General features: G+C 45.2%; 1 protein-coding gene across 3 annotated transcripts in view; it reads left to right on the plus strand.

Annotated features, from left to right (window-relative positions):
- LARGE1 (LARGE xylosyl- and glucuronyltransferase 1) overlaps window positions 1–26,118 on the plus strand; it is a 522,915-nt gene that overhangs the window by 111,696 nt on the left and 385,101 nt on the right. For all 3 annotated transcript variants that reach the window (XM_041755794.1, XM_041755793.1, XM_041755792.1), the window contains exon 2: window positions 23,989–24,176. In XM_041755794.1, coding sequence (XP_041611728.1) covers window positions 24,071–24,176 — 106 coding nt within the window. In that variant the 5' untranslated portion in view covers window positions 23,989–24,070. The remainder of the gene's footprint in view (window positions 1–23,988; window positions 24,177–26,118) is intronic.

The following is a 26,118-nucleotide window of genomic DNA, read 5'->3' on the forward strand; positions in this document are numbered from 1 at the left end:
GGAAAAAAGTCCAGTATCCATTCTCAGAGGTGGGGGGTTTGGCGGTTTCCTTTTCTCTCCCAGCTGTAATATTTAAAAAATAAAAATAAAAAAAAGGAAAAGCATTGACAGCCTGGTAGCAGTCCAGGATGGTGAGAGAGAAAAGGGAATTTTCAAGTTCCAGAACATGTTCTCCTGCTCCTCTGTGGGTCACTAGCGTGAAGAATGCCACGCTCCTGAGCACCTGTCCTGGGGATGCCTTGAGCGCTTTGTGGGCATCTCACAAATCTCCAGGGCGTTGCCTGCAGGAGCCTGGCCGGTCCTGGAGCTCCCTCCTCCGGACACACCCCGGGGGCTTCTGTTCTGTTGGAAAGCTGTTCGTGGATGTCAAATAAGATCGTACTCAGCACAGACTGGGCGCTCTTCTGACACCCCCCGCCCCCCGCCCAGCCCACCTTTTCTTTCCCTTTGCTCACGGGTGGGGTTCTGGGGGACCCCCTGCACATAGCAGGAAGGGAAGTGTGTTCTCCTGGAAAACTGGAAAGTGCTGGAGAGTGAAGGAGGGGAGAGAGACTTCTGTGGACTGCGGGCTGGGGGGCTTGGGAACGCCTGCGTCTCCCTTGGAGGGAAAGTCTTGTGTTTTTTGTTCATGTGCTTTATTTTTTGCTTTGTTTTTAAGCAGGTGAGTCTACTGATCTGGTTTGTCATGCTTCCCTTAGAGCACAGAAGAGGTTTCTTACTCCTCCATGTACTCCCAAGATCCTGTCCCCTTAGGTCTCTGAGAACAGATTTTCCTGGTCATACCTTTGCCCTTGTCACATTTCTAATTCCAGAATATCTGCAGTCATAGTACGTTCTGTTACAGAGAGGGGAAAAAAAAACCCAAACCCTGGTGTTGGAGTCGATATGTCTGGGTCTGCACATTGGCTCTGCCACTGGCTATCAGAGGCACCGTGCATGCCACCTAGCCCATTCCTCAAATAAAGAAGGGAACAGGTGATAATAAAGTTTAATTAGTGAGGATTGAATGAGATAATGTGATCTGATGCCAATCCTAGCATGTAGCAGGTGTAAAACACACAAAGATTTTCTTTACCCCTAGGTACATATAAGACTTAAAAAGTATTTTCCCTGGAAAAATGGTGATGATTGTTAATAGTGATGGTGGTGGTGGTGGTAGTAATAGTAGTAGTAAGCCTTTGGCTTAGGTTCCATATGAAAGTCCAAAATGATTTCTATATAATCATCTGTCAAATTATTATATGGAAAAATATTGTGCTACTAATATATTTAGTTATAAACTCATAATATATACTAATAATAATGCCACTTAGTAGCATTATTCCTAAAGAAATTCATTCCTCAAACACCCAATAGCCTAATAATAAGTCATTGTTAGCAAGAAAATGTTCCATATAGGTGAATCTCCAAATGAAAGGACACCTTTTGCCCTTAAGCCGCAAAATCTTCCAACCCAAAGAAAGCCAAAATCACATGACAATATTACAGAAAATGTTCTAAACCCCATCTTTCCCTTCTCAAACACAAGGGACCAAGTCTTATTTAAACTTCTCATAACAAGACTCATTTTGCCTTTGCGCCCTCCTGTCATCTACGGGGATTACCGTGTGAAGAACAACAGTTCTTCATTTGGCCCCAACTGTGGTGCTTTTGTGGTTTCCTGACTGCCCCTTGCTAGTGTATTCTTCAGGCCCGTCATCAGTCCACCCCACGCCTAAAGGGAATGCGTGGAGGTGGCTCTGGCTTTCTCAGGACAGAGCTCATCGCAGGCTTTAAATCTGAATTATGTATCTCCTCACTTACGAGCTCTTCTCATTTACTTCTAGGAAAGAGGTTCCTTCTTCATTTAAAAGCCTTGTCTTCATAGCTACCACAAGTTAAAAAACAGCTCTTCTTGCCTTTATGTTTTCTTACAAAAATTTTACTTGCAGTGCGTACAAAGAAAAGTCACTGCGGTGGTTTTGGGCAGAATTTTTACCTGATGTTCACCTTGAGAGGACATGTGCTTGAGGGCATTTTAAAGCAAAAAAGTAAGGATTGAAACTTCTGAAGTCATCTAAATAAATATTCTGGATATGTATTGCTATGGAAAAAAAATTCAAAACAGCTTTTGGAAGTACCTGTCAATTATATTTCCTGTTTTGCTGAACTTAAGCAGTTGGCATGTCAGATAACTAGATTCTCGGGATGTGGAATTTTTTTTAATCATTGTGATGGGCAGGATAAACGTAAACTTCGGTCATCTTCCACAGAACATAGCTTGGTCTTTCATCGTGTTTTTGAAGACAAAAAGATGGATGGAAATCTCTGGGTGGTATGAATTGTTAAGTGATTCTGTTGGGTTATGAATACCTCAAGGAAAAGAACCATCTTAGTTTTCTTTTTATTCATGTAACAAGTATTTACCTGCTTTTGAAGCATCTGGAACAGAGTTCCCAAGTTGAAAATGTTTTGGACTTAGAGCAGGAAGATGTAGTTTAAATCCCCACTGCATCCTTGACCATTTGGCTTACAGCTCCTGAGTCTTGGTTTCCTTCCGCAATAGCCACCGAGTTGTAGCTACGTTCCAGGTGCCAAGTGTGTGGACATGGCTGAGAACCAGGTGGACACTCGGTCCCTGCCCTCATGGAGTTTATAATTGGCCAAGGCTTCGTGAGCTCTGCCATCCTGTGTTCCTGTTCAGTGGTTGTTTCCTCCACCACCACCCCAAGCGAGCACAGGTAGGGGCAGAGGGAGAGGGAGAAGCAGACTCCCTGCTGAGCAGGGAGCCCAATGTAGGGCTTGATCCCAGGACCCTGAGATCATGAACTGAGCTGAAGTCAGACACTAAGGCACCCCTCTCCACCTCTTCTTAACACCTTATTATTTACAAAAAAAAAAAAAAAATACATTGAGGGTAATGAGAAATGTATATCACTGTCCCTAAGCAGGTAACCAAAGGAACCCACGCTGTGTTAAAGGTTGGCTAGATGCTGCTGCCGACCCAAAACCCTCTAAAGGGGACTTCTTATTTCCCTTTGTCAAGTGTTGGAGGGCTGTAAGGATATACTAGCCTTATCCAGAGGGCCGAAAAAGGAGGAAGTAACTTTCTCACTCAGTTCTTTTGAATGAAGATCTGAAGATTTGCAAAAACTGAATTCAGTACTTGATTTTCTCAGTCTGATGGAGCTGACCTCTGCCTGCTGAGGAAGGCTTCCTGGAGGAGGTGGCCTTTGAGTTAGGACCAGATGGACAACTAGCAGTTGAGCTGGCAAATAATTGAGAGGAAGGGCATTCCAGAAGCCTGGTCATAAAATTGCTTTTTATTGGGTTTTTAAAGATACATTATTTTTATATCTGGTGTCAAATGTGGAAGTCTGAAATTCTAGAAATTAAGGGACATTTCAGAAGAATATTGAGACGTCACCATGAAAACTTGTCTTTAGGAAGATCATAGAAACAAAATGCCCTTTGAATCCCCAGCCACCTCACTTCTTGCTGAGGATGAACAACATCACCCAGCCTACTTAGTGCACCTTATTCCCTGAAACTTTGCCTGTCTGGTGCTTTTCCAGAGGTTTGGGTTAACCAGTACATCAGGGATTTCAAAGATCTTCTCTAATTCCTTTTTAAAATTGGGTAAAAAAAAATCCTATCAGCTTTTAGTTGAAAGTAAAGTGTGTTATTTACTTAGAAGCAAGCCCTATACTCATGGAGCGTAAATTCTGGGGGGAAGAGAGTCATTGATAAAATAACCTTGCAAGTAGGTTAAAGGGAATGCCAAGGTGATAAAGGAGAGAAGGGTCTGGACGGGGGAGAATGTTCCCAGACCCTCTAGAAGGAGTGGGAGAGAGTTAGGCCTCCACTCTCTACAGGGCCTCTCTGTAAGGTCCCAGTACAAACTGAAATTCCAAGGGCTGGAACTGACCCAATGTGACTCCTTCCTTGAAGACAAGTGCCCTTTGGCTGCGGAGTCGTGATTTTGAATCTCCCCCTGAGAGCTCACGGTGGGCCAATTTAGAGAGAGATATTCTGCAGGTGTTTTATCATTCCGATTAATACACTTGAATAAGAGCCTCCGTGTTCCTCTGCATTAGAAAATGTTTTCCTAACAAGGTCCTTATTAGAACTTGCAAAAACTGCCTTCCCGGTCTTCTCGGCCTCTTCATAGTGTGCCCCACTTAGACCCAAGAGAACAGGCTTCTTGAAAAATTCATTTCCTAATGATTCTGAGTTTTATTGTTTAAAGGCATGTTTTTGCTATCTACAGGATTTATTAAAAAAAAAAAAGAGGCTTTCAGAGTTGGCCTGCAGGCAATTTAATGCTGCCTGTGGCTTGCAGCAAGGCATATTTTAAAACATTCTCTGCCCTTCTTCCTTCTTTTATTTCGTATGCCACCCTGCCCTGGTTGTACGATGCAATACAGCATGTCTGTAAATATCTACAGTGTGTTTGCACAGAAATAGTGCCCAAATTGAATCAAACAGCATTTCCTTTCTCTCCTGACAGCTTGGATTTTTTTTTTTTTTTTAAGTGGCTTTGACAAGACTCAGGGCCAAATTATTAAATCACCACGGTGACCCTTTGTGTTCATCTGCCGCTAATGAACTTAGAAAATTGGGATCTCATCTGGCAGACAAACTCATTTTGTTTGACAAACAGCTTAAAAGCATTTGTAAACAAGAACAAATTGGGGCTTGTATTTTTTTTCTCCCACCTGGCATGAGTTTTAGAGTTTTTCGTTTTTAGCGTCTCTGAGGTTTGTAGGAATGAAGCTTGCTTCATACTTTTGTGACTTCCATTGTGTTAGTTGTCAGCCCGGCAGACCACACACGTAGCAGCTGTTCTAGAATTCGCTGGCGTGGTGTATGAGAAAGAGCGCTAGGTGTGTGCCTGAGATATAGTTTGACCAGTCACTCATCAAGTGGCTTCGTCAAGTTGTTTAACACCCTGGCATCCCAGTTTACTACTTCGTAAAATGGATAGTAAAGCCAAATGATGAATATATGTAGTGTGTGTGTTTACATAATGTATATATGTGGTATCTATACTGCTGTATCTACGTTATATATAGATACTATATGGATTTTATAGTGAAAGGGAATATAAAGGAAGGGAGAAGAAATGTTGGGAAATATCAGGAAGGGAGACAGAACATAAAGACTCCTAACCCTGGGAAATGAACTAGGGGTGGTGGAAGGGGGGAGGAGGGCGGGTGTTGGAGGGGAATGGGTGACGGGCACTGAGGTGGACACTTGACGGGATGAGCACTGGGTGTTTTTCTGTATGTTGGTAAATTGAACACCAATAAAAATTAATTAAAAAAAGATAAAATAAAAGATTATTTATTCATGAGATACACGGAGAGGGAGAGAGAATGAGGCAGAGACACAGGCAGAGGGAGAAGCAGGCTCCATGCAGGGAGCCCGACGTGGGACTCAATCCCAGGTCTCCAGGATCAGGCCCTGGGCTGAAGGCAGTGCTAAACTGCTGAGCCACCTGGGCTGCCCTGGATTATTTTTTATATGGATTATTTTTATGTGTAAATACATGTGCATGTCTCTGTGTGTATATAATTGTATGTATGCATATATACATAAATGTTTCTATGTATGCACATGCAAATAAAATGGAGTTTCATTGGAGCTTATTAGTACCTGCAACTATCTCCTACAACAGAAGGACAGATTTCTTTGAGAGACGAATGCCACCTTCATTGTAACTTTTCAACATACTATTTAATCATGCATTGGAATACCTAAACCCTGAGGTAGTTTAAGAAGCAAATTTGGACATTAGAAATCTTTACCGTTAATTTGTATTCCTTCAAATTTAGAAGAAAATTCAGAAATTGTATAGTTAACTGCCAGAGATCCAGCTCTGTAAGCAGGAGGTACAGTGGAAAACAGATGTGCAGGAGTCACATTGTTGGGATGACATTCTTGCTCTGTCACTTGCTGTGTGACATAGGACAGATTGCTTAGTTTCCTTTTATTTAAAATGGGGATAGTATTACCTTATTTACAGGGTTGAATTTCAATAAGATACTGCATGCAAAACTCTTAAAGTGCAGTGCTTGGTACAAATATATTGCTTGGAATATGATAGAAAATACTTCTAGTGATATTCATCAGCAATAAAACAGTTGTTGTAATGGCTAAAACAGAGAAAGGATTCTAATTAAACAAAGTATTGGAGGATAGTGGCTCAAAGGAGTGTGGGTCAGCTTCCCCAAAGATGTGACCCATGAAGGATGGATTGGAGGTTGTCAGAGTTGTCACACACAGAAGGAGAAAAAAGGGAGAAGAAAGTGAAAGATTGTCTTAGCAGTTCAGTATTGATTGGTTTTAGCAACTTTGAAGTTCCTTCTGAGTACACAAGTCATTCCTATCATCTACTGATGAAAGAAGACTCTAATCCCCCTCCACCACCCTTTCTTGCCCATGACTTCCTGCAGAGCCTGGTGATCAATAGCCACCAGGGGACTTAGAGCCACTTCTCAATACTGATTGTCAGAGGCAATGGCGCTGATGCTGCTGCTGTTTCCTTGTGTGACCATGCCATTCTCCCCAGCTAGACTGTGAGCGTTTCTCATACCCAAGCAGATTTCCATGGATATTTGCTTGATTAAATTAACAGGAATTAAAACCTATCTGCCTGGAGTACCTCCAGTAGACGCCTCTTCTTCTTTTCATGGAAACTCATTTCTTAACCTTCTCTGTTTTCCATTCCCTGGCCCTGGTCCACCTTCCAGTAAATCTCAAAGTGTACTTCCAGACTTGTTCTTTTCCTGAAAAACATAGTCCTTGCTTAAAGGGATTCATTCTCCAATGAGAGAGATTCAGACGAACTCACTGCAATATATTTTGCTAAGCTCTACGAAAGGAAATAGAGAAGACAGATGGTTGACCTCCTTATATGATATGGAGGAGATCTCTTGACTTTTAAGAGACTTAGTTTTTTATCCAGAATTTGGGGCCAATAGCATTGTGTCACAGGATGATTGTGTAGATCCAGTGAGACAAAGAACTGTCATGTGCTACCTGACATGCTTATGTCTGGGAATTGCTCAGGAAAAATAAGGGTGACCAGTAGACTCTTTTGTTCTTACAACTCCATTCTTTATCTTGGTGGGGGCTCGTCTGTATTATTAAGCCCCGACCTGATGTGACTGGTTATTTTTTCAAATGAGGTGTAACATATATAAGTTCTACCCTGTTAGATTGTACAAGTCCGTGCTTTTAGGGTATTCACAAGATTCTGTGACTGTCACTAGTGTTTAATTCCAGAATACTTCCTTTAGCCCCCAAAGAAACCACATATTCATTAGCTGTCACCCCCTCCCCCTCATCCATGAGCCCCAGGTAGACACTTTCTGTTTCTCCAGGTTTGGGCTGGGAGATTCTTGAAGGGTCTTTCCCTCTGTCCCCCATCTTGAATGCTTGCAAATCATGAAGTTTTCCATATTTAGGTCCTTTAAACATTTCTCTCTCTCTTTTTTAAGATTTTATTTATGTATTCTTAGAGAGAGAGAGAGAGAAACAGACAGAGAGAGAGAGGCAGAGACACAGGCAGAGGGAGAAGCATGCTCCATGCAGGGAGCCCGAAGTGGGACTCGATCCCAGGTCTCCAGGACCACACCCTGGGCTGAAGGCGGCGCTAAACCGCTGAGCCACCCGGGCTTCCCCCTTTAGACATTTTTTTTTTTTAGACGTTTTTTTAAAGATATACTCTGATTTGAAGATGACAAAGAAGATGAAAAGCAATGGGACAAGAAGGCAAGGACTCAGGTTCCAGACTGAACTCTGTCCTTTTCTTCCTGGATAACTTCTGGGCCTGTCTTGTGCGAGCCTCAGTTTCCACACTTAGATGACTGGTAATTGAATGTGAAGAACCACTCCCTCTCTGAATATTCATTTAGCTTAAACTCAGTGATTTTGAGTCTATGCGTGTTCATATTCATTGGTTTTCAACATGTGCTTGTTCTTAAAGTTTCTCCCTGCTTTCTGTTATCTACTGAGCTGGTGGTGTTTTCCTTTTAAAGTTTCAGTGTGCCATGTTGATGTCAAAATATGTAAGTATGTCATGTGTTGTGCACCCATGTATGAAACAGAGGCATTTTTGCAGGCAGCTGTCTTGTGAGGACCGATGAGATCATGCATGTAAATTAGCACAGGATTTGCACTTAGGGTTAGAGAGCAGTTCTTTGATAGGTGAATGATGGGCTCACCAGTTGGTGTTGGTAGACCAGTTGAACACTTGCCCAGATGCAACTTATTAAACCGGTTGTCCCATGTGATCCCAGTTCAAAGCTTTCCTGATCTTGGGATGGGCCCTCTGAGAGCTGCTTCCTTTCCCTCTTTGCCTTCTCTGACGTGCGGAACATGTCAGTGCGAAATTATAGATTTGGAAAAACAAATGCCATGAGAGGAGCAATTTACCTTATCCTGCTCTCTTCAAGTGGCATGGGAAATGAAAAACGTCCAAACTAAGACGAATTTAGTGGATACCAAAACCACCAGGCTATTGATTCTTAAAGCCAGACAGCACGGTTATGAATTGGGTGATAAAAATGGAAAGCATTTAGCTCGACTTCCAAGACGGGGACAGCTTTGTGTGTTATCACTGCGATTAGGTTCTCCTGACAGCCCCACAACTAATGAACTAGCACTCAGTAACTAGCCGGCTCACTTTATGTGCTGCATCTGTCTGACGTGTTGTGTGAGCTACATGGGAATAATTTGATTTTTTTTTTTTTTTATAGAAACTTGGATGCCTGAGATTTAATCTCTAACTTTAAAAGGTGGCAGGACTGCTAGCTGGAAGTTCTTACTGCAGTTAGGACAGTAAGAGGTTAGAAGCTGTGAATAGTTCTGCACCCTTGCAGAGGAGGGGTTTATAGCTCCTGATGGACATAAAACTGAACAAGCAGATGCCTTTTGGGTGTGAGGGATCAGTTATGGAATCTGCATTGATTGTCATTTGATCCTGAGGCCCAGAGAAAGTGAGTTTCCAGTCAAGTCACAGTGTAATTTGCTGGTTGAGCGGGACTGGATTTCCTGCAGCTTCGTTTCATGTCTTTCCTTCACATCATTTAGAAGGTTGAGGCCTGCGGTAGGTCCAGGCCATCCTGTCCTTCCTCCAGTGGCCTTGGGTCAGTTCTGCTGCTCTCTGACAGGTCTGACAGACCTCTCTCTGGAGACAGGATCCCTGACCGTAGAGGACCAAAATGCCTCTTCCCAACTTTCTGCCTTCGTGGTGGTTTCTTTTCTTGACTTTTGTGTGATGGGGTGAGGTTAACTGTTACTAACTGAATTATATTCACCTTCCCTCCCAAATTCATATGCTAAAGTCTTAACCCCCAGTACTTGAGAATATATTCTTATTTGGGAATAGGGTCATTGCAGATATAATTAGTTAGAATGAGATCATCCTGGATTTGGTTGGGCCCTAATCAGGTGGTGTGATTGTTTCCATATAGAAGGGGAAATTTAAGCCCAGATACACACACAGGGAGGATGCCACATGAAGTCTGGGCTTGTGCTGCCCTAAGCCAAAGGACCAGCAAAGGCTCAGGGAGGGGCCTTGGATGCACCCTTCCTTAGTGCCTTCAGAGGGTGTATGCTGTGCTCATGCCACGATCTTGGACTTCTAGCTTCCAGAACTATGAGATGATATAGGTCCCGCAGTCCTAGGAAATGAATATAGCCACCCACCAAGCAGTTCATACTATAAAAGCACAATTAATTATGAGAAGGGGAAAAGTAAGTAATAGATTGTACCTTCCTTCTTACCCTTTGCCACATTCTTTTTAATTTTCATAGGTAGATACTTGTTGAATTAACTGGATATTGATTCATTCATTCATATTCACTCATCAATATTCATTGTATAGTTGCTCTGTGCCAGATAACATGCCGGGCACTCTTCTACTATGTCTCATCCTGCTTCTACCCAAACTGTGTGTGTGATATGTGTGTCTGGTATTTAACCCACACTGAGCCATGATTTTCTCATCCCTATAGTGGACTATTAAGACATTTGAGGGTTGGGCACCTGGGTAGCTCAGTGTGTTGAATGTCTGACTCTTGGTTTTGGCTCAAGTCATGATCTCAAGGTCATGGAATCAAGCCCTGAATTGAGCTCCACACTCAGTGGGGAGTCTGCTTGAGATTCTCTCCCTTTCCCCTATATTTCTCTCTCCCCTGCTTGCGTGTGTGCTCACTCTCTCTAAATAAATATATAAATCTTAAAAAAAAAAAGTGTTGAGGGTCGAGGGGGATGAAAATATGATCGTGTCCCATAGAAACCAGCTTCGTAGTAGATGCTAAATAGCGCTACTACATGAGCTCCCCAAGTACAAGATTCTAGAAATTTAAAATCATTAATAATAGTAGGATTCCTTATGTGCATAGAGCAAAGGGATTTTGATAACCTTAGAAAAGTCATTCTTCTCAAAGAAGTACTGTACATCCACACTTATAGTGGCATGATTCAGAATTACCCAAAGATGGAAACAGCCTGAATGTCTATCAGCCCATCAGCTGATGAATGGATCAACAGTGTGTCCTTCTGTGCAGTGGAGTATTATCCAGCCATAAAAAGAATGACATTGATACATGCAAGAACAGTGATTGAACCACAGAAACATATGCTGAGTTAAAGAAGCCAGATACAAAAGGCTGATATGGTTTCACTTATATGAAATATCCAGAATGGATGAATCCATAGAGACAGAAAACAAAGTGGTGGTTGTTAGGGGCTCAAGGAGGGGAAAATGAGGAGTGACTGCTTAATTGTATGAGATTTTTTTGAGTAATGGAATTTTTTTGGAGTTAGATCAAGGTGCAGTTGTACAATAATGAATGCAGTAGATGCCATTGAATTGGTATGTTGTTAAAATGATTAATTTTAGGGTGCCTGAGTGGCATAGTGGCAGTTAAGCATCTGACTGTTGGTTTTGGCTCAGGTCACGAACTCATGGTTGTGAGATCAAGCCCCGCACTGGGCTTACACTCAGTGTGGAGTCTGCTGGAGATTCTCTCTCCCTCTCCACTAGTCCCTCCCGCTTGTGCTTGCTTATACTCTCTCAAATAAATAAATCTTTAAAAAAAGGTCAGTTTTATGTTTGAGAATTCTACCTCAGTAAAAAGAAAAAAAAAAGTCATTCTTCTTTAGTCACAAGGATATTTCTGTGGCCCTAGGCAGAGGAACACGGAACCAGGTCAGAATGTCACACTTTGGAGCCATCACACAGTATAGCTCAAATATTTTCAAATTGAGAGACATATCATCTTGCCTCTACTTTTCTGTCTGTCTGAAAGAGGAGTTTTCTTCATGACACTTTCCTTTTTGTGGCTTTGGTGACACTGTGACTTGTCATTGCAGTTTCTGAGCAGGACTGGATCATGGGCCATCCCCAAGCCAATCCTGGGCAAAGGAGAACAGCATCGCTCCAGCTCTCTGAGACCGACCCTGACTAATCCTCTGCAGCTGGGGGCCCCATTCCTGAGCATTGTGCTGCCTCCCTGTCCTAGTCCACGAGGGCTGCTGGAACATAGCACCACAGGCCTGGTGGCTATATTGTAGTAAACAATATTTACTATAATATAATATAATAAATAAATAAACAACAGAAGTTTATTTCTCTCAATTCTGGAAGCTGGGAGTCTGGGAGTAGGCTGCTTGCATGGTCAGGTTTTGGTGAGGAGACTCTTCTAGGTTACAGACCACTGGCTTCTTGTGTCTTCATATGATGGAAAGAGTCCCTTTTAATAAAGACATAAATCCCATTCATGGGCTCCACCCTCGTGACCTCAATTCCTCCCAAAAGCCCTATCTCCTAATACCTTCATATTGCAGATTAGGATTTCAACATACAAATTAGAGGGGAACACAAACATTCAGTCTGTTGTACCCACATATGGACCACATCAGCATTGTGGTAAACAGAAAGGTCCTCCAAACAAGGACATGGCTATTGGGATGGCCCCCAGTTGCGTTGGCCACCAGAAGCCTTCAGGTTGGCCTCTAGGATATGCTTTCTTCTTCGCCTATCCCAGAATTCACCTCGCTTGTAGAGATGTTGATTTTCTTAACCACAGATGTTCTAATTCCTGCCCAGCAGCTCCCAACGGACTGTAGGATGAAGTCCAAGTTCTCCTTCACTTATCATTCAAGGCCATCCAGGCTCATTCCCCTCCACCCAGCCTCTTCCTTACCTGACTCTGGAAGGAGTGGTTGGCTGCCATTCCCTGATTCCATGCATGCCCTTGTACTTTCCTGAGTGGCTCCTTCTGTTAGGGATGACTTCTGTTTCCTTACCATCCTTTTGAATTGTGCCATCCTCCCTTGGCTTAGCCCAGATGTTTTCCCCTGCAAGTCACGTTTCCCTGGTTCTGTCTTGTGTCCTGATCATGGTATCTTTGTCCCCTATGTTCTTAACAAGTCTGCTCAAGGGCAGGCTCCCTGTTGTATCCTTCTTTTACCCTCCACCCCAAGCCCCGTGCCCAGAATAGAGTGTATGCCCTGTAAACATGTGCCAGGTGGAATGGGGATGAGTGTTGAGGAATCAAGAGAAGGTAAAGAAATAGCTACCTTCTTATCATTTGCCACAAGAGATATTTACATAAAATCTCCATAGGCCTTGAAACTGAGGGAAAATAGAGACTCTGCAAGTTAGACACATCCTCCTCCAGCAGTTGGGAAGGCTGGAGTGCATTTAGCAGTCTCCGCCCTTGATAAATGCTTATGCGTGTTTGCTTAAGCAGAATGGAAATGGGAAGCATGCCTGCTTAAATCATCCCTTTCTAGAGTGAAAAATCAAAAGAACGAAGACCAAAACACTCCAATGGGTAGCCTTCATGGATATGATTAAGCGCTGATTTAACATTCAGAACAAAAACATAAAAATCAGCCTTCCTGGAGCTGTAGTCTGACCCCAGGAAAAGTGTGTATCTTCAAGAAGGATCAATTTGCATTAAAGATCTGTTTGGCAATGCTTTGTTGAAAGAGGTTAATATCGTAAGTGGAAATTTCTGATTGCTTCTCGATTCTTTTCCTCCTCCTTGCTCCTCCACCTGTGTTATCCCAGAGAGAGCTCCGGGCTAGAAGTGATATTCATGCCACCCGCCTGTCAACATCTCTATGAAATTTGAGTTCCTGCCCTTGGAAAGCAGAATCTGGGTTGATTTAACAGGTTGGAAATTAAGGGCCTGGGATGCAGATCATCAGCTCACCCCCCACCTCCCCAGGTTGAGGGTAGTGGCTTTGGAGGAAGATGACCACAGTGAATGTGCAGTCTTGCCTGGGCCACTAAATGCTAGGAGCACCCCATTCTCTCCGGTCTTGACTATCAAAAATGTCTCTAGACATTGTCAAGTGTCCCTGGGGTGGGGGGCAAAATTACTCCCAATTGAGAACCACTGTCTTAGAGGCTCACCATGCAGATAAGAAAGAGTTAGGCCAGGAGGAAGAAGCCACAGCAGGCAGAAAGGCAGGGAAATGTGAAGGACACAGTGTCCTTCATCCAGGTGCTGTCCTGCATCAGAAGGTATGACACGGGTGGGCTACGGGGCGTGGAGCCCTTTAATGTCATGCTGAGGAAAACACATTGGATTTGAAGTCAGGAGTCTGGGTTAACAGCAGGCAACCACCTACTCTGTTCCCCAAGCTGTGTGACCTGAGTCATTCAACCTCCTGAGTCTTGGTGCCCTTACCTGTAAAGTGGAGGGGCACAGATTGATTATAAAGGCTGAGTGAGTTAAGACCAGGAGGATGTGTCGGTCTGGTGCTGGGCATCCTCATTGACGATTACATGTTGTCTTCCTTCTTGAGAGCTCTCATGTCCAGTGAAATCTAGTTCTCTTTCCACTTCCATCTGGCTCATGCTGTCGTCTCTCCAGCCTGTGCAGAACCTCCTGGTTTCTCTGCTCCAATTCAGCCTCAGGCCTGTAGCCACACTTGCTTCCCCGAGACAGGGTGACATGAAGGCTCAGAAGATACCTGTACTGCTCTGGGGTGCCTGGGGTGGGGTGGGGGTCAGTTGGTGAAGTGTCTCCTTTGGCTCAGGTCATGATCCTGGGGTCCCGGGATCGAACCCTACGCTGGTCTCTGCTCAGTGGGGAGTCTGCTGCTCCCTATGTGCACGCTCTTTCTCTCTCTCTCTCAAATAAATGAACAAGCAATCTTAAAAAGAAAAAGAAGAAGACACCTGTACTGTTCCACACTGTGGCTCTGGAGCATGTATAACATGGCAAGTTCAGATTGAGTGGTGTGGTGTTCCTGTTAGGTGCACTCTGGATTTTGAGACTCAGCCCCAGTAAAAGAATGTGCAAGAGCCCAGTTGTATTTTATATTGGTGACATGATAAAATGCTAGTATTTGTGACATGGTAGGTTAAATAAAATACATTATTAAAGTTAACTTCCCTTATTTCTTTTTGCCTTTTTAAAAGATGGCTATGGAAAACAGGATGCGTTTTATAAGAGTAGCTACAGTCTTGTCCAAGGAAGCATATGGTTTGGTTCTTCACAAGAGAATCATTTCCTGGTGCAGTTTTGAGACAGAATTTGCTTCATGGGGCAGTTCCATTTTAAAGTACAGAAATGGCCCCTTAAAAGTAGTCACTCATTGGCTAACATGTTTAGCACAGTTTGTGTTTCCCCCTGTAGATGTTAGAATTTTTCCTGTTTAATACTACTTCTTTTACAGTATACGCCATCCTGAGGCAGGACCAGGGCATGGCCATATTTATGAGATCTCTCCCCTCCTTAGTTATGGACTGAATGTGTTTTCCTAAAATCCATTTCTGGAAACCTAACCTTCAGTGTGCAATGGTATTAGGAGGTGGGGCCTTTGGGAGGTGATTAGGTCATGAAGGTGGAGCCCTTATGAATGGGACTGGTGCCTTATAAAGGGGACCCCACAAGCTTCCTTGGATTTTCTGCCACGTGCAGATTCGAGCAGCGTGCTCTCATCAGATGCTGAATCAGCTAGAACCTTGGTCTTGGCCTTCCTACCCTCCAGAACTGTGAGAAATAAACATTCGTTGTGTAAACTGTCCAGTCTATGGTATTTTTCCAAACCAGCCCAGATGGATTAAGATGTGTCCTCCTAACTACTTTGTGGGCGGCACAGCAAGGCCTTAGAATTTGATTGGTCAGGCAACTGAAATCCAAATAATTCATTTTTATGTTAATATTACCTCAGCATCTTACGTTGCTGTGTAATCATAGTTTGGAGATCATTTTGATCTCTCTCGATCCTTGCAGCAACCACTAGTGCTTGATATTGCCATGGGCTTTGTTTCGCAAAAAAGGATGGGAGTCTCTGAGATATCAAATAACTTGACAAGATCCTCTGGTCAATGGGCAGAGCTGATACTTGAACCCAAGACCTGACTCCCCATCCTCTGTAAATGCTGGGAGGCCCACCTGAAATGCAGACCACGCCTTGGAGCTTGCTGCCAACATAACAGAGACAAGATGGCGAAACTCTGTGGCTGCAGGTAGCATGTCCTAACTGCAGAGTTGTGTGAAATGTGTGATTGATGACTGGAGTGGGCGGTTGAGACCCTGGTGAGACCTCTGCCCTTGATCTAGCACAGCATGGTGGTTCTAAGAGTAAAAAGGACATGTTTCCCTGCAGCAAGAGGATTTGACTTCACAGTGGTATCAAGACAAACTAAGTTGGCAGAAATGGGCCCTCAGAGTCCTTTAGAACACAGCGAACTCCCAAGTCTCCGATGTTTGTTCCAAAGCACGTTGCATGTGGCTTTTACTCTCGTAGTTCACATGATCAATTTTTAAACAGTGCCTCCAAGGCCAAATGCCATTCTCCGAATGAAGAAAGGAATTGGGAGCATCAGTTTGACAAGCCCAAGGATCATCTCCAGGAGGGACATGCTTTGGGCTCTGATGTGCTGAGAAGAGAGGGGGGAGGGAGCATCCTGGGGTCAGTCTCCAGGAGGGGTGCCCCAGATTCCAAGGGAGAGGGCCCCCCCTTGTGTTTTCTTCCTTGAGGAGCAGAGAAAGGAGAGGTTACCAAAGTGAACTTGGCAAGTGACCTCAGATGTACCAAGGGATCTCTGAGGGATTCACCACAGCCATAGGGACCTCCCTGAGGTGCTGTGTGGATTCTCTTTGTCCTACTACAGACATTATAGAGTCAGGCAGCAAAATGGTAAGCTTTTGTGTAGAAAGGACTTATCCAAGCAATAGGAGAATGACTGCAAGGTATTGGGTGGTTGAGGCTGTCTGGCATGTTCGTTCACTTGCTTCTTCCCCATCCATTTATGGGATGCCTACTCTGTGCCTGGCTGTATGCTGAATGTAAAGCAGTCATGGTCTTTGCCCAAGGGGAGACTGAAATCTAGCAAGAAAGGCAACCATTAAATAAGTAATCCCTCAGATAATTGTATCGTTCCAAAGCTTGATGAGTACAGTGGAGGGAGAAGCCAGAATATGGTGACAGATGACACAAAGAAGAGGCATTTGGGGCATAAGGCTGACCAAGAAGACCTCTCTGAGTTGACTGCATTCAAGGCCTAGGCTTGAAGAACCAGAAGGACTTAGCCCAGCAAAAAGCAGAGTGATAAGCATTCCAGACAGAGGCAGCACACATGCTAAGGCCCCGAGGGGCATTCAGGAAGTGAGAGGGGCAGTACAGCCAGAGGCAAGCAGAACGAAAGTGAGAGTGGCCAGAGGTGAGGACTGAGAGGTAGTTAGAGGTCAAGCCATGTAGATCCTTACAGATACACCATAGAGTTTGGCATTTATTTTAAGAGCTATGGGGAAACACTGAATAATTTCCAGTGTGATCTGAGTTAGGAGGTGACTGCACTAGGTACAATGTGAGACGATGGTGGCTTGGATTTATATAGTGGCAGTAAAACCGGAAAGAAGTGGGTGTTACCATTGGACAGAATACATGTTTTAGAGGTAAAAATGACAGGATTTGAGGATGGCCAGATTTGACAAGGTATGAGGGGTGAGTAAGGAATTGAGAATGGCTCCCAGGTATCTGGCTTGAGCTTTTATATAGATGATGGTGCTCTCTTAAGGAGGTGGAAAGCTCTGGAGAAGAGGAGATGAGGATGGGGGAAATTGGGAATGAGGTCTGAGGCACACATGGAAGGGGAAGATGATTGTACATTTGAGTCTGGAGGTCGGAGGCCAGAGCTAGAGATACAAATGTGGGAGGCATCAGCCCTTTGTCCATCTCACAGGACACTGGAATGGGGCGTCTCCCCTGGGGAGAGAAAACAAGGCGGATTCCACACTGCACCCTGGAACCCTCCTGGAGTCTGCCATTGGGAAAAGAAGAGGCTTGAGGAGAAAAGAAATGTTTGAAATAAACATCTCAGGTACTAGGAAAGTGAGTTTACTCACTTACCAGATCACTTACCAGAGATCGGTGGTAGCATCTAATAGCACTTGACTGCCCATTTGAAACCAGACGTGAGTAAATGGAACAAATCTGCCTGCTTGATAGTGCAGTTTCCTACCCCAACATCTGGCTTCCCAAGTACAGCGGTGGTGAACAAGTATGGTCGTGCTCATCGGAATGAGTGGATTTTTCCAGGCTAGTACGATTGGAGCGAAGGAGGGCCAAGGGGAGGCGTGCATGCTTGCAGGGGGAGGCTCTAAGAATGAATCATGGCCTCTATGCCGAATGAGAGAGAATATAAGGAAAATCTAGGCCTGGATGGGCAGTGATGAAGAAAGCTTGTGGACTGAGGTTCCAGAGGACAGTGAAGAATTTGTGTGATGGCAGCCTGGGAAGGCTAATGCTGACGTTTGAGATTTGGGAGGTTGTGCTGGTTTTGGTGACACCACGTCTTAGAAGGTAAATTTGGTCCATGTGAAGTGGCAGATATTTTGAACTGACCGTTTCTATCATGGAATCGAGGTGGTGGGGGGAAGAGCTTGTGGGGGAAACTGAGGTCTTCAGAGAATGAGAGGAGTAACCAGGGGTTGCCAGATGACAGGGACAAGGATGGAGAGAATGATGGTGGGCCACAGAGGGACAGGGTGCTCCTAAGAGGGAGGGCCGGTAAGAGCTGGCAGACAGCTGGAAGCCAGGAGGACAGAGGCCCACTTCCCAGCCACTTGGTATTTGTGGGAGAGGTAGGGGGAAGGGTTCTCCTTTGGGGAAAGCAGTGACCCTGGGACAGCTGTACTTTCACACAAGCATTGAGCTGGAATGGAGCCAAGGGAAGTTGAGGATAAAGAGGAATTTACTGATGACCTAGTGAAAGTTCCCCAGGATTCCATAGCAGGGCTTGGGAGGAAGGTGTGGGCTGGCACTTGTCAGAGGGAGTAGTTTGCATAATGAATATCCAGGGAGGCTGCTGGCTGTCACTGACATATTCAGTCATTGATCCATTCAATAAATATTTCTTGATCTCCTCCTAAGTGCTAGATACTGTGCTAGCAACAAAGATAACAGCAGTGGCCAAAGTAGACAAAGTGCCTGCCCTTGAGGCCTTGTGCTCCGGCTGGGGAGACAGCCCGGTCGTCACTTGTGTGTTCTTTTGCACAGAACTGATTTTCTCTTTTTTCAGGAAGCGCTGGAATTTGAGTCTCAGGGTTTCCAACAACTAAATCAGTGTCCTTAGCCTCTCTTGGTCTGCGAGGTGGGCATAATAATGCCTCGGTGGGAGGTGGTGGTGCCATTCAGTCATTCAAAGGTATAAGAAGTGTCTCTGTTGGGAGGTCAGGATGGGTCATCAGAGCCACCTCTAGTCCATGAGATGCTTCTGTTTAGTTAGAAAAAGGCACTTTTCCTTCTAGAAACTTTCCTTCCATTTATCAGGGACCTGTAGATAATAGATAATCGACAAAATCCAGGGATGCCTGGGGGGCTCAGTGGTTGAGCATCTGCCTTCAGCTCAGGTCTTGATCCCGGGGTCCTGGGATACAATCCCGCATCGGGCTCCCCTCAGGGAGCCTGCTTCTCCCTCTGCCTATGTCTCTGCCTCACTCTGTGTCTCTCATGAATAAACAAATAAAATCTTAAAAAAAAAAAAAGATAATCAAAGTCCAGGATGTGATGGATTCCCTAGGGCCCTGGAAGCCCCTGCAGGGGTGAGGTGAGGGAGGGGGTTCAGTTGGAGCAGTGGGAGGCCAGCCTTATTTATGAATAACCGGTTAGTTGCTCATTGTTTTAGTGGAACTGGCCTCTCAAACTGCGATGTGCACTCACATCCCCTGCGCTCTTGTTAAAATACAGATTTCAATCCATGGAGCTGGAGGTAGTCGGCGGGGGGGCAGAGGGGCGGGGGGACCGGACAGACTGCATTTCTGACAAGATAGGACCCGCCACCAGCTGCTGCCTCTGCTGGTGGTTCAGGGACCACATTGTGGATGAATATGGCGAAGTATATAAAGTGTCATCTTACTGCTGGTCTCAGGCAGAGGCTTCAAACAAACACTACAGGGCCTGGATCCTTTGCCCTTGAGGGGTTTTGGTGTAGTGAAGAGAGATTAATGCCAGGAAATGATTAGAAGACAGTCATGTGATCAGGAATGTGCTCCTGACAGGCTTTGGAGTTTAGAACAAAGGGAGGGAGCCTCTCCAGGTCTAGACTTGCAGGGAGATGTTCCATGGAAGCAGGAAGAACTTGAAATTCCTCCAGAGGTCCTGCAGAAGTCCTGCAGAGGAGGAGAGACTGGCAGGGTATTGCAGTTCTGTGAGAGGCCTGGGTGAAGGCATGAGGTGGGGATATAACACTCGCCCTAGTACAGATAATGATAGAACAAAGCTAATGTCTCTGAAGGGTCCGTCTGCTGTAGGACCTGTACTAGGAGCTCAGGGAGGGCCAGCCCTGTGCCCTCTCAGGAACTGGGACAGCATCTTGCAAGAAAGGTTCACTTGGGACTCAGACAACAATATGGGACCAGCAGGATTCACCCAATCTTATAGTTACAGTCGGTGACCTGAATTTGTTACCTGCCCATTGGATCAGTTTGGGCTCCTGAGTGATTGTGAATAGTTTTGGCCATTGGGTTCCTTAGACTTTCTGTTTGCTTCTTTTAGAGATTATTTAGATTGTCCATTCCCTCTTCGTGTGCAATATTTTTAGGGAACTCACACATCTTGAACACCCGTGAAAATTCATTTCTAATGATGCTGATTAAAAGACAACCCCTCGGGGCAACTGGCTGGCCCAGTTGGTAGAGCACGTGACTCTTGATCTCGGGGTTGTGAGTTCAGTCCCTACATTGGGCGTAGGAGCCTACTTAAAAATAAATAAATAAATAAAAGATAACCTCCAGTGTTGATCAGATCTGTATTTGGAATATGAGCTTCTGATAATCTTTCAAGTGGTAGCCAGCCATCCCTGGAGGCTGTATTCCCAATGAGGATCCTACAGATCTTAAATCACCACACCTTGCACACAAAGTAAACCTAACATGTATATTCTTCACTGTCTGCATTCAGGTCTTTTGAATCACATGCAATATAACAAGACATGGCAAGTTTTAAAATATTTTTAAGTTATAAAAACACCTATTTTTTTGGATAAAATTTGGGAAAAATACGTATTCATATATGTTTAAATTATCCACATCCTCTACTCACAGATAACCTATAAGTTTTATGCCTTTTTTCATATATATAGTTATATAGGTATTTATACACATGTATGCAATGTGTTACATTTTACTTTCAGCTATGAATGCTGCTTTTGTGGCTTTAATAAATCATAATTTTTCTTGCTCATGCAATGGTTTGCATACGTGTGAATTTCACTGGTTAAGACGGATGGGAGAAGACAGAATAATAGATGTTTAGGAGGAGAAATTGACCAGTTTGGCCAAGGGATTGGGTGTTGGATTTGAGGCAGGGACATTTTTGAGGTGACTGTTGGTGCCACCTTTTTTCCAAGGAGTCTGTCTCCCACTGAGCAGGCAAAACAGGTTCCAGGCTGGTTTTCTCCCAATAATCCATCAACATTTGCACGTGTGTGGGAGGTAATTTCCAGCCCACCCTTGGTTCCTTCCTTCCTTCCTTCTTGTGTTGATTCCTGTATTGACTTCCTGGAGTAACTTCTGATATAAATTGAGATTTTTCTTTAAAATGTGTTTTTAGTGCATAGAGGTGTCATTTAAAAGTCAAATCCATGAAGGAATATTTTTTACCTGCTGGGTTTAATTTCAGATGCCAGTGTTATCATAAAATGCAAACCACCCTAGACTGTTTTAAAACTTTGGGACAAATTGTGCCCGTTGAAATTAACTTTTGCAGATGGAGCGAGGAGAGGAGGAAAATAAGTGTTTTAAAGAGTTTTTAAAAAATGCTTTTAAATATTAATGTTGCTTGAGTTCAGCTCTGTATATATTCCTATAATCCTCTGAAGTCCAAATTCACCTATAACTTTCCAGTTTTTGTTGTGTCCATTGTACTTTTTTTTTTCTTTCTTTGAATGATAGCAAACAGTGGTGATATATTTAACCCTGGGAAGAAAATAATCAGAAGATTCAGTATAAAGGATTGAGGTTAGATGAGAAGGAAAATGATCCCTGGCAAAGGTAGTTAGAATCAATCAGTTCCTTAGGGAGAGGAGAGCCTGAGGAGGTGTCTCTGCCTTAGGTACATGTAACCTTTGGCCAGTTGACCTTTCTAGGCCTGTTTCTCATACATTAAATGAGGTTGAAAACTAGTTCCTATCTCATAGGTTATTTTGAGAATTAAACAGAAGGCACAGAAAAGATCTTGAGACATGATCTGTGTTGCTTACTGCTCGTTGTCATTGCTACTATTATTATAAGGGTCATTCTTTAAAAAGATTTTATTTATTTATTTGAGAGAGAGCACAAGCAGGGGGAGGGGCGGAGGGAGAAGGAGGAGCAGGCTCGCCAGCTGAGCAGGGAGCCTGACAATGGGACTCGACCCAAGGACCCCAAGGACCCCGAGATCATGACCTGAGCTGAAAGCAGATGCCTAACTGAGCCCCCCAGGTGCCCCTCTAAGGGCCCTTTTAACATGATGGCATCTCCTAAAGGAGATTTGAGGAGGGTGCTTCAGGTTGAGATCACCCATTTGGCAGTGACAGCCAGTGCATACTTGTTGGGATCTGTTTTCTCAAGAAGTGGCTGCTCTTTGGCTCTCAGGAAGAGGTGGGGCCCCCTGCCATATGCTCCATCCATCTTTGCTCAACACTTATTCAAGAGCTCTCTCATTTAAGACTCCAACAGAGAGGGCATTGCTTCAAGAGGAGGGAAGTGAAGCTTACCCAGTTGATGGGGGGTTGCCAGTGCCATGGCTAGTCACGTGTGGAACTGGATTTGAATCCAGAGCTAACTGCATAGCCTCTTGTCCCCAACAAGTTTTTCCTGTGAGATTGGCCAGTGTGGGAGCGATCCTCATTCATAGTGACTCACAGAGTTTGTGTGGAGGGTTTGTTGCCCATGCTTCAGAATGAAAACTTTCCATGGGGGACTTTTTTTCAAATCCACATTCTTTGAAGGGATTTTGATGTTTTGGTTTTACCTTGTAGTCCATACCTTCCAGCCCTGTGGTCATTCATCTGTTTCAGAGGAGGGCCACTTAGAAAATCGTGTCAGGGTGGGTATAGAAGAAAGCCTGGTGTTGACAGTTGAGATTGGCTCCATTAGGTGTTCATTGCTAGCAACTTGCTGAACACAGACTCCTGAAGCTGGGGAGGACCGCTTTTGGTTAGAATCTGATTCCATTTATTTGTTCAGTAGACAGTGATCATCTAGCCTGCAGGTGACAGCAGGATGCTCAGGCTTAGGGAAAGCAAGGTGAGCGGACAGGGTGTCGCTCTCTCGGGAACTGCAAGGCTGATGGGGAGGGCAGACATTCAAGACCAAGACCACATCATGTGGGGTTTAAGGCTCATGGCAGAGGGAAGGACATAGTGTGGGAATACCCAAGGGGACACCCACACCAGCTTTTTCATGGACGTCTGTTCTTTGGGGCTGGGAAGCCTGCAGTGGCTGGTTCTGCTCTGGGAGGCTCCCAACACGGGGACTCCTCGCTCCTTCTGCAGCCAGTGTGACATCAGTGCAAGGAGAGAGGTGGAGACAGATGGCATGGCCTCTTGGTTTATAAATTCCTCTATAAGGCACATGACCTGCAGTCAGATATGCAGGTGAGAGGTCATGGCCTGTACTCTGCCTGCGTTGACCTTCTCCCTCTTCTTTGAACATGTCTCAGCAAGTCTTGTAACCTGAGGCCTGGCTTTCTGCAGGCCTGTAACGGGTTATCTGTGTTCCTCTGCTTTTTCTGCACATTTTAATCATTTCCGTGCTTTTCTGGACATCTTTTTCCGTTTTGAAGGCAGAAGCGATTAAGATAGTCCTTGGTGAGTGTTTTCAGGTCATGAGCTGTGATGGGGATGTGGTTCCCTGCAGATGGTGTTGTGGCCGGTTTGGTGTCCTCTCCTCTGAGTGTGCAGACCCTCAGCCGTCAGTGCCTTGCACAGCTCTCCGTCCCCCTCGTCTGGGACTTGGGAACTGTTCTACTTACCTTGACTGCACATGGGTTAGCCGGCGACTTCATCTGTTGTTCCTCTAAGGTCCATGCCCGTCTCATTCGTTGCAGTCTTGGAGCTCCTGTGCATGTTTCATTTCGGCCTCTCTTGTTAGACTATGTCTCCCAAGCCAACCTGTGTTCCGGTCGTTATTGGAAATGTGGCACCTGGTCAGTGCTTGGTATCTACAAGGTGCCAACTAAGTGCATTGTTAGTAAGTATGTTAGTTCAGGCTTTCAGCTAATCTGTACTGTAAAATACGTGTGTGTGCGTGCACGAGGGAAGGAGAGAGTCATGGTTTTTAATCATCTTTTATTTATTTACATTTTAAAGAGCGTCTCTGTTTTGAGAGACTGGAAGACTGTAGAATTGTCTTTGGGATGGAAGGTTAGCAAGAAGTCATGCACAAGCCACATTTCAGGATCTCGGGGCTATCGCTCCTCTGCAATTTGTATCCATCTACGGTGCTGAGAACTCAGCCCTTCCTCTCTGCTCTTCCTTTCAGAAAGTATTATGAAGGAGGCCGAGGACCCCGTGCTCCGGGCAGAGAAGCGGCGCTGGGATTAGGGGTTGCCACTTCTGAGAGGATGCTGGGAATCTGCAGAGGGAGACGGAAATTCCTGGCTGCCTCACTGACTGTTCTCTGCATCCCAGCCATCACCTGGCTTTACCTGTTTGCCGGGAGCTTTGAAGGTAAGGTGGCTTCCTTACAGGGAGAGGGGAGGAGGGAAGCAAAAGGCCCCTGGCTCTCCCAGAGTCCTGGGAAGCCCCTCCAGGTTGTCCAGTCCCAAACTGTCACTTCATGGAGCAGGAGGCACATGGGCAAGGGGCCAGACTTGCCCAGGTTTACACAGGCAGCAGGACCGAGTCCAGAGTGAGGAGGACAAAATAAAAGCAAAAGCAAAATGAAGTGCACCTGAATTCAGTGAAATGGTTGGGGGGGCGGGGGGCAGGGAGTGACACAAGTGTCAGAAACCAGCTCTGCGAGTTGATCATTGTGTCCATAGGGGATGAAAGTTTTGGGCCCTGGAGGGATGACATAACTACTCATGGAGCCAGATGTTTCATTCATTCTTCGGTCTGTTCATTTATTCACACATTTCACATGTTGTTGTTACTGCTGCTGCTGCTCATGTAGAGCATCCACGCTGATCAGGTGCTGGGGAGGTGGTGATCACAGGTCTGGACGTGCGCAGTGAGGTGGAGACGCGCAGGGCGGCACAGGACCACCGCACAGTGTCCGGGCCCGGCCAGCCCAGTGCGCGGTGGGAGGCGGCTGTGGGAGCTGTCAGGCCGGCTGGCCGCACGATGCGATCGGTCACACTGGACGAGGAGATGAGTGCCGCAGAAGAGCTGCCCTCCCCAAACAAATAAAAACAAACGCCAATCCCTGTCACTTTCCAGAAATCAGTAGAGAAGACAAACCCCGCCATTCCTGCAGCCAGCAGTTCTGAGTGCAGCGCGGCATTGCACTGTCAGAGGTGGTTTCCTGAGCTTCAGGGGGGAGGGGATGGCACCATTGAGGAGGACCCTTCCTTTATATTTACCCCCACGGTTGAGTTCCAAAAACATCTCAGGTGAAAATCCGTCTCAAGGAAGTCACTAGTGTGTTTTCTTTTCCTTCCGAGATTTTATTTATTCATTTTTTTTGGGGGGGGGGTGGGAGGAGGGGCAGAGGGGGAGGGAGAGGGACAAGCAGACTCCATGCTGAGTGTGGAGCCTGACGTGGGGCTCGACGCCACAACCCTGAAACCATGACCTGAGCTGAAATCAAGAGTCGGATGCTCAACCGACTGAACCACCCAGGCGCCCCTACCCTCTTTATTTTCAAAGATTTTATTCATTTTTAGAGGAAAGAGTCACTATTGTGTGTTTAAACATTTCCTTTATGCATGATTTTTATTGACACCTCAAGGCTACCTTTTAATTAGGAGTTCCACCTCACTCTCTGAGATTGACTCAACTGAATATAATCGAGGTGGCACCATGTGCCTGCAGTGCAGGGGAGGGCCCAGTGCCACACCCATCCCTTCCCTGTCCCACACGTCCCTGGACTGGAGGAGCTCCTGTCTGAGCAGCTCAATGGGGTAAATTATGCCACAGCAGTGGATGATTAGATTTTGGCAAAGAGATCAGAGGGAGGAAGGGGAGTTGCTGTTGATCCTAGAAGAGACAGAAGGAAGCATTGTGCCAGGGATGTTGGAAGAGCCCTTGTAAAAGAAGGCTGAGAACATGCCGTGCTGGTCCAGGGTTAGTACATCAAAGTGCTGACTTTGCCAGTATAACTGGACCCAGTAATGATACTTATAGTGTAATAATAATAATAACAGTAAAGGGGATGATTATATTTCAGGCATTTTTGCGGTCAGGTGTTATTGCAAGGATGTTGCACGTGTTGTCTGTTTCTCCATCATAACCCCTTGTAGTAGGTACAGAAGAGGAGGACAAGGCAGGAGTCCTTCAGTGATCTGTCCAGGGCCCCAGAGCCAGTCAGGATGGGCCTGGGTTATTGGACTTGAGATCTGGGGTTTCTAACTACAATACCATGGTGTAGATTGGGACCTCAGTGAGGTAGAAGACTTTGGCAAGGGGTTTGTCAAGGTGTCACCTGCCCTTTCTAAGTGCCTGCGAGGGA

This window comes from Vulpes lagopus, chromosome 5 (genome assembly GCF_018345385.1).
Source record: "Vulpes lagopus strain Blue_001 chromosome 5, ASM1834538v1, whole genome shotgun sequence".
NCBI lineage: Eukaryota > Metazoa > Chordata > Mammalia > Carnivora > Canidae > Vulpes > Vulpes lagopus.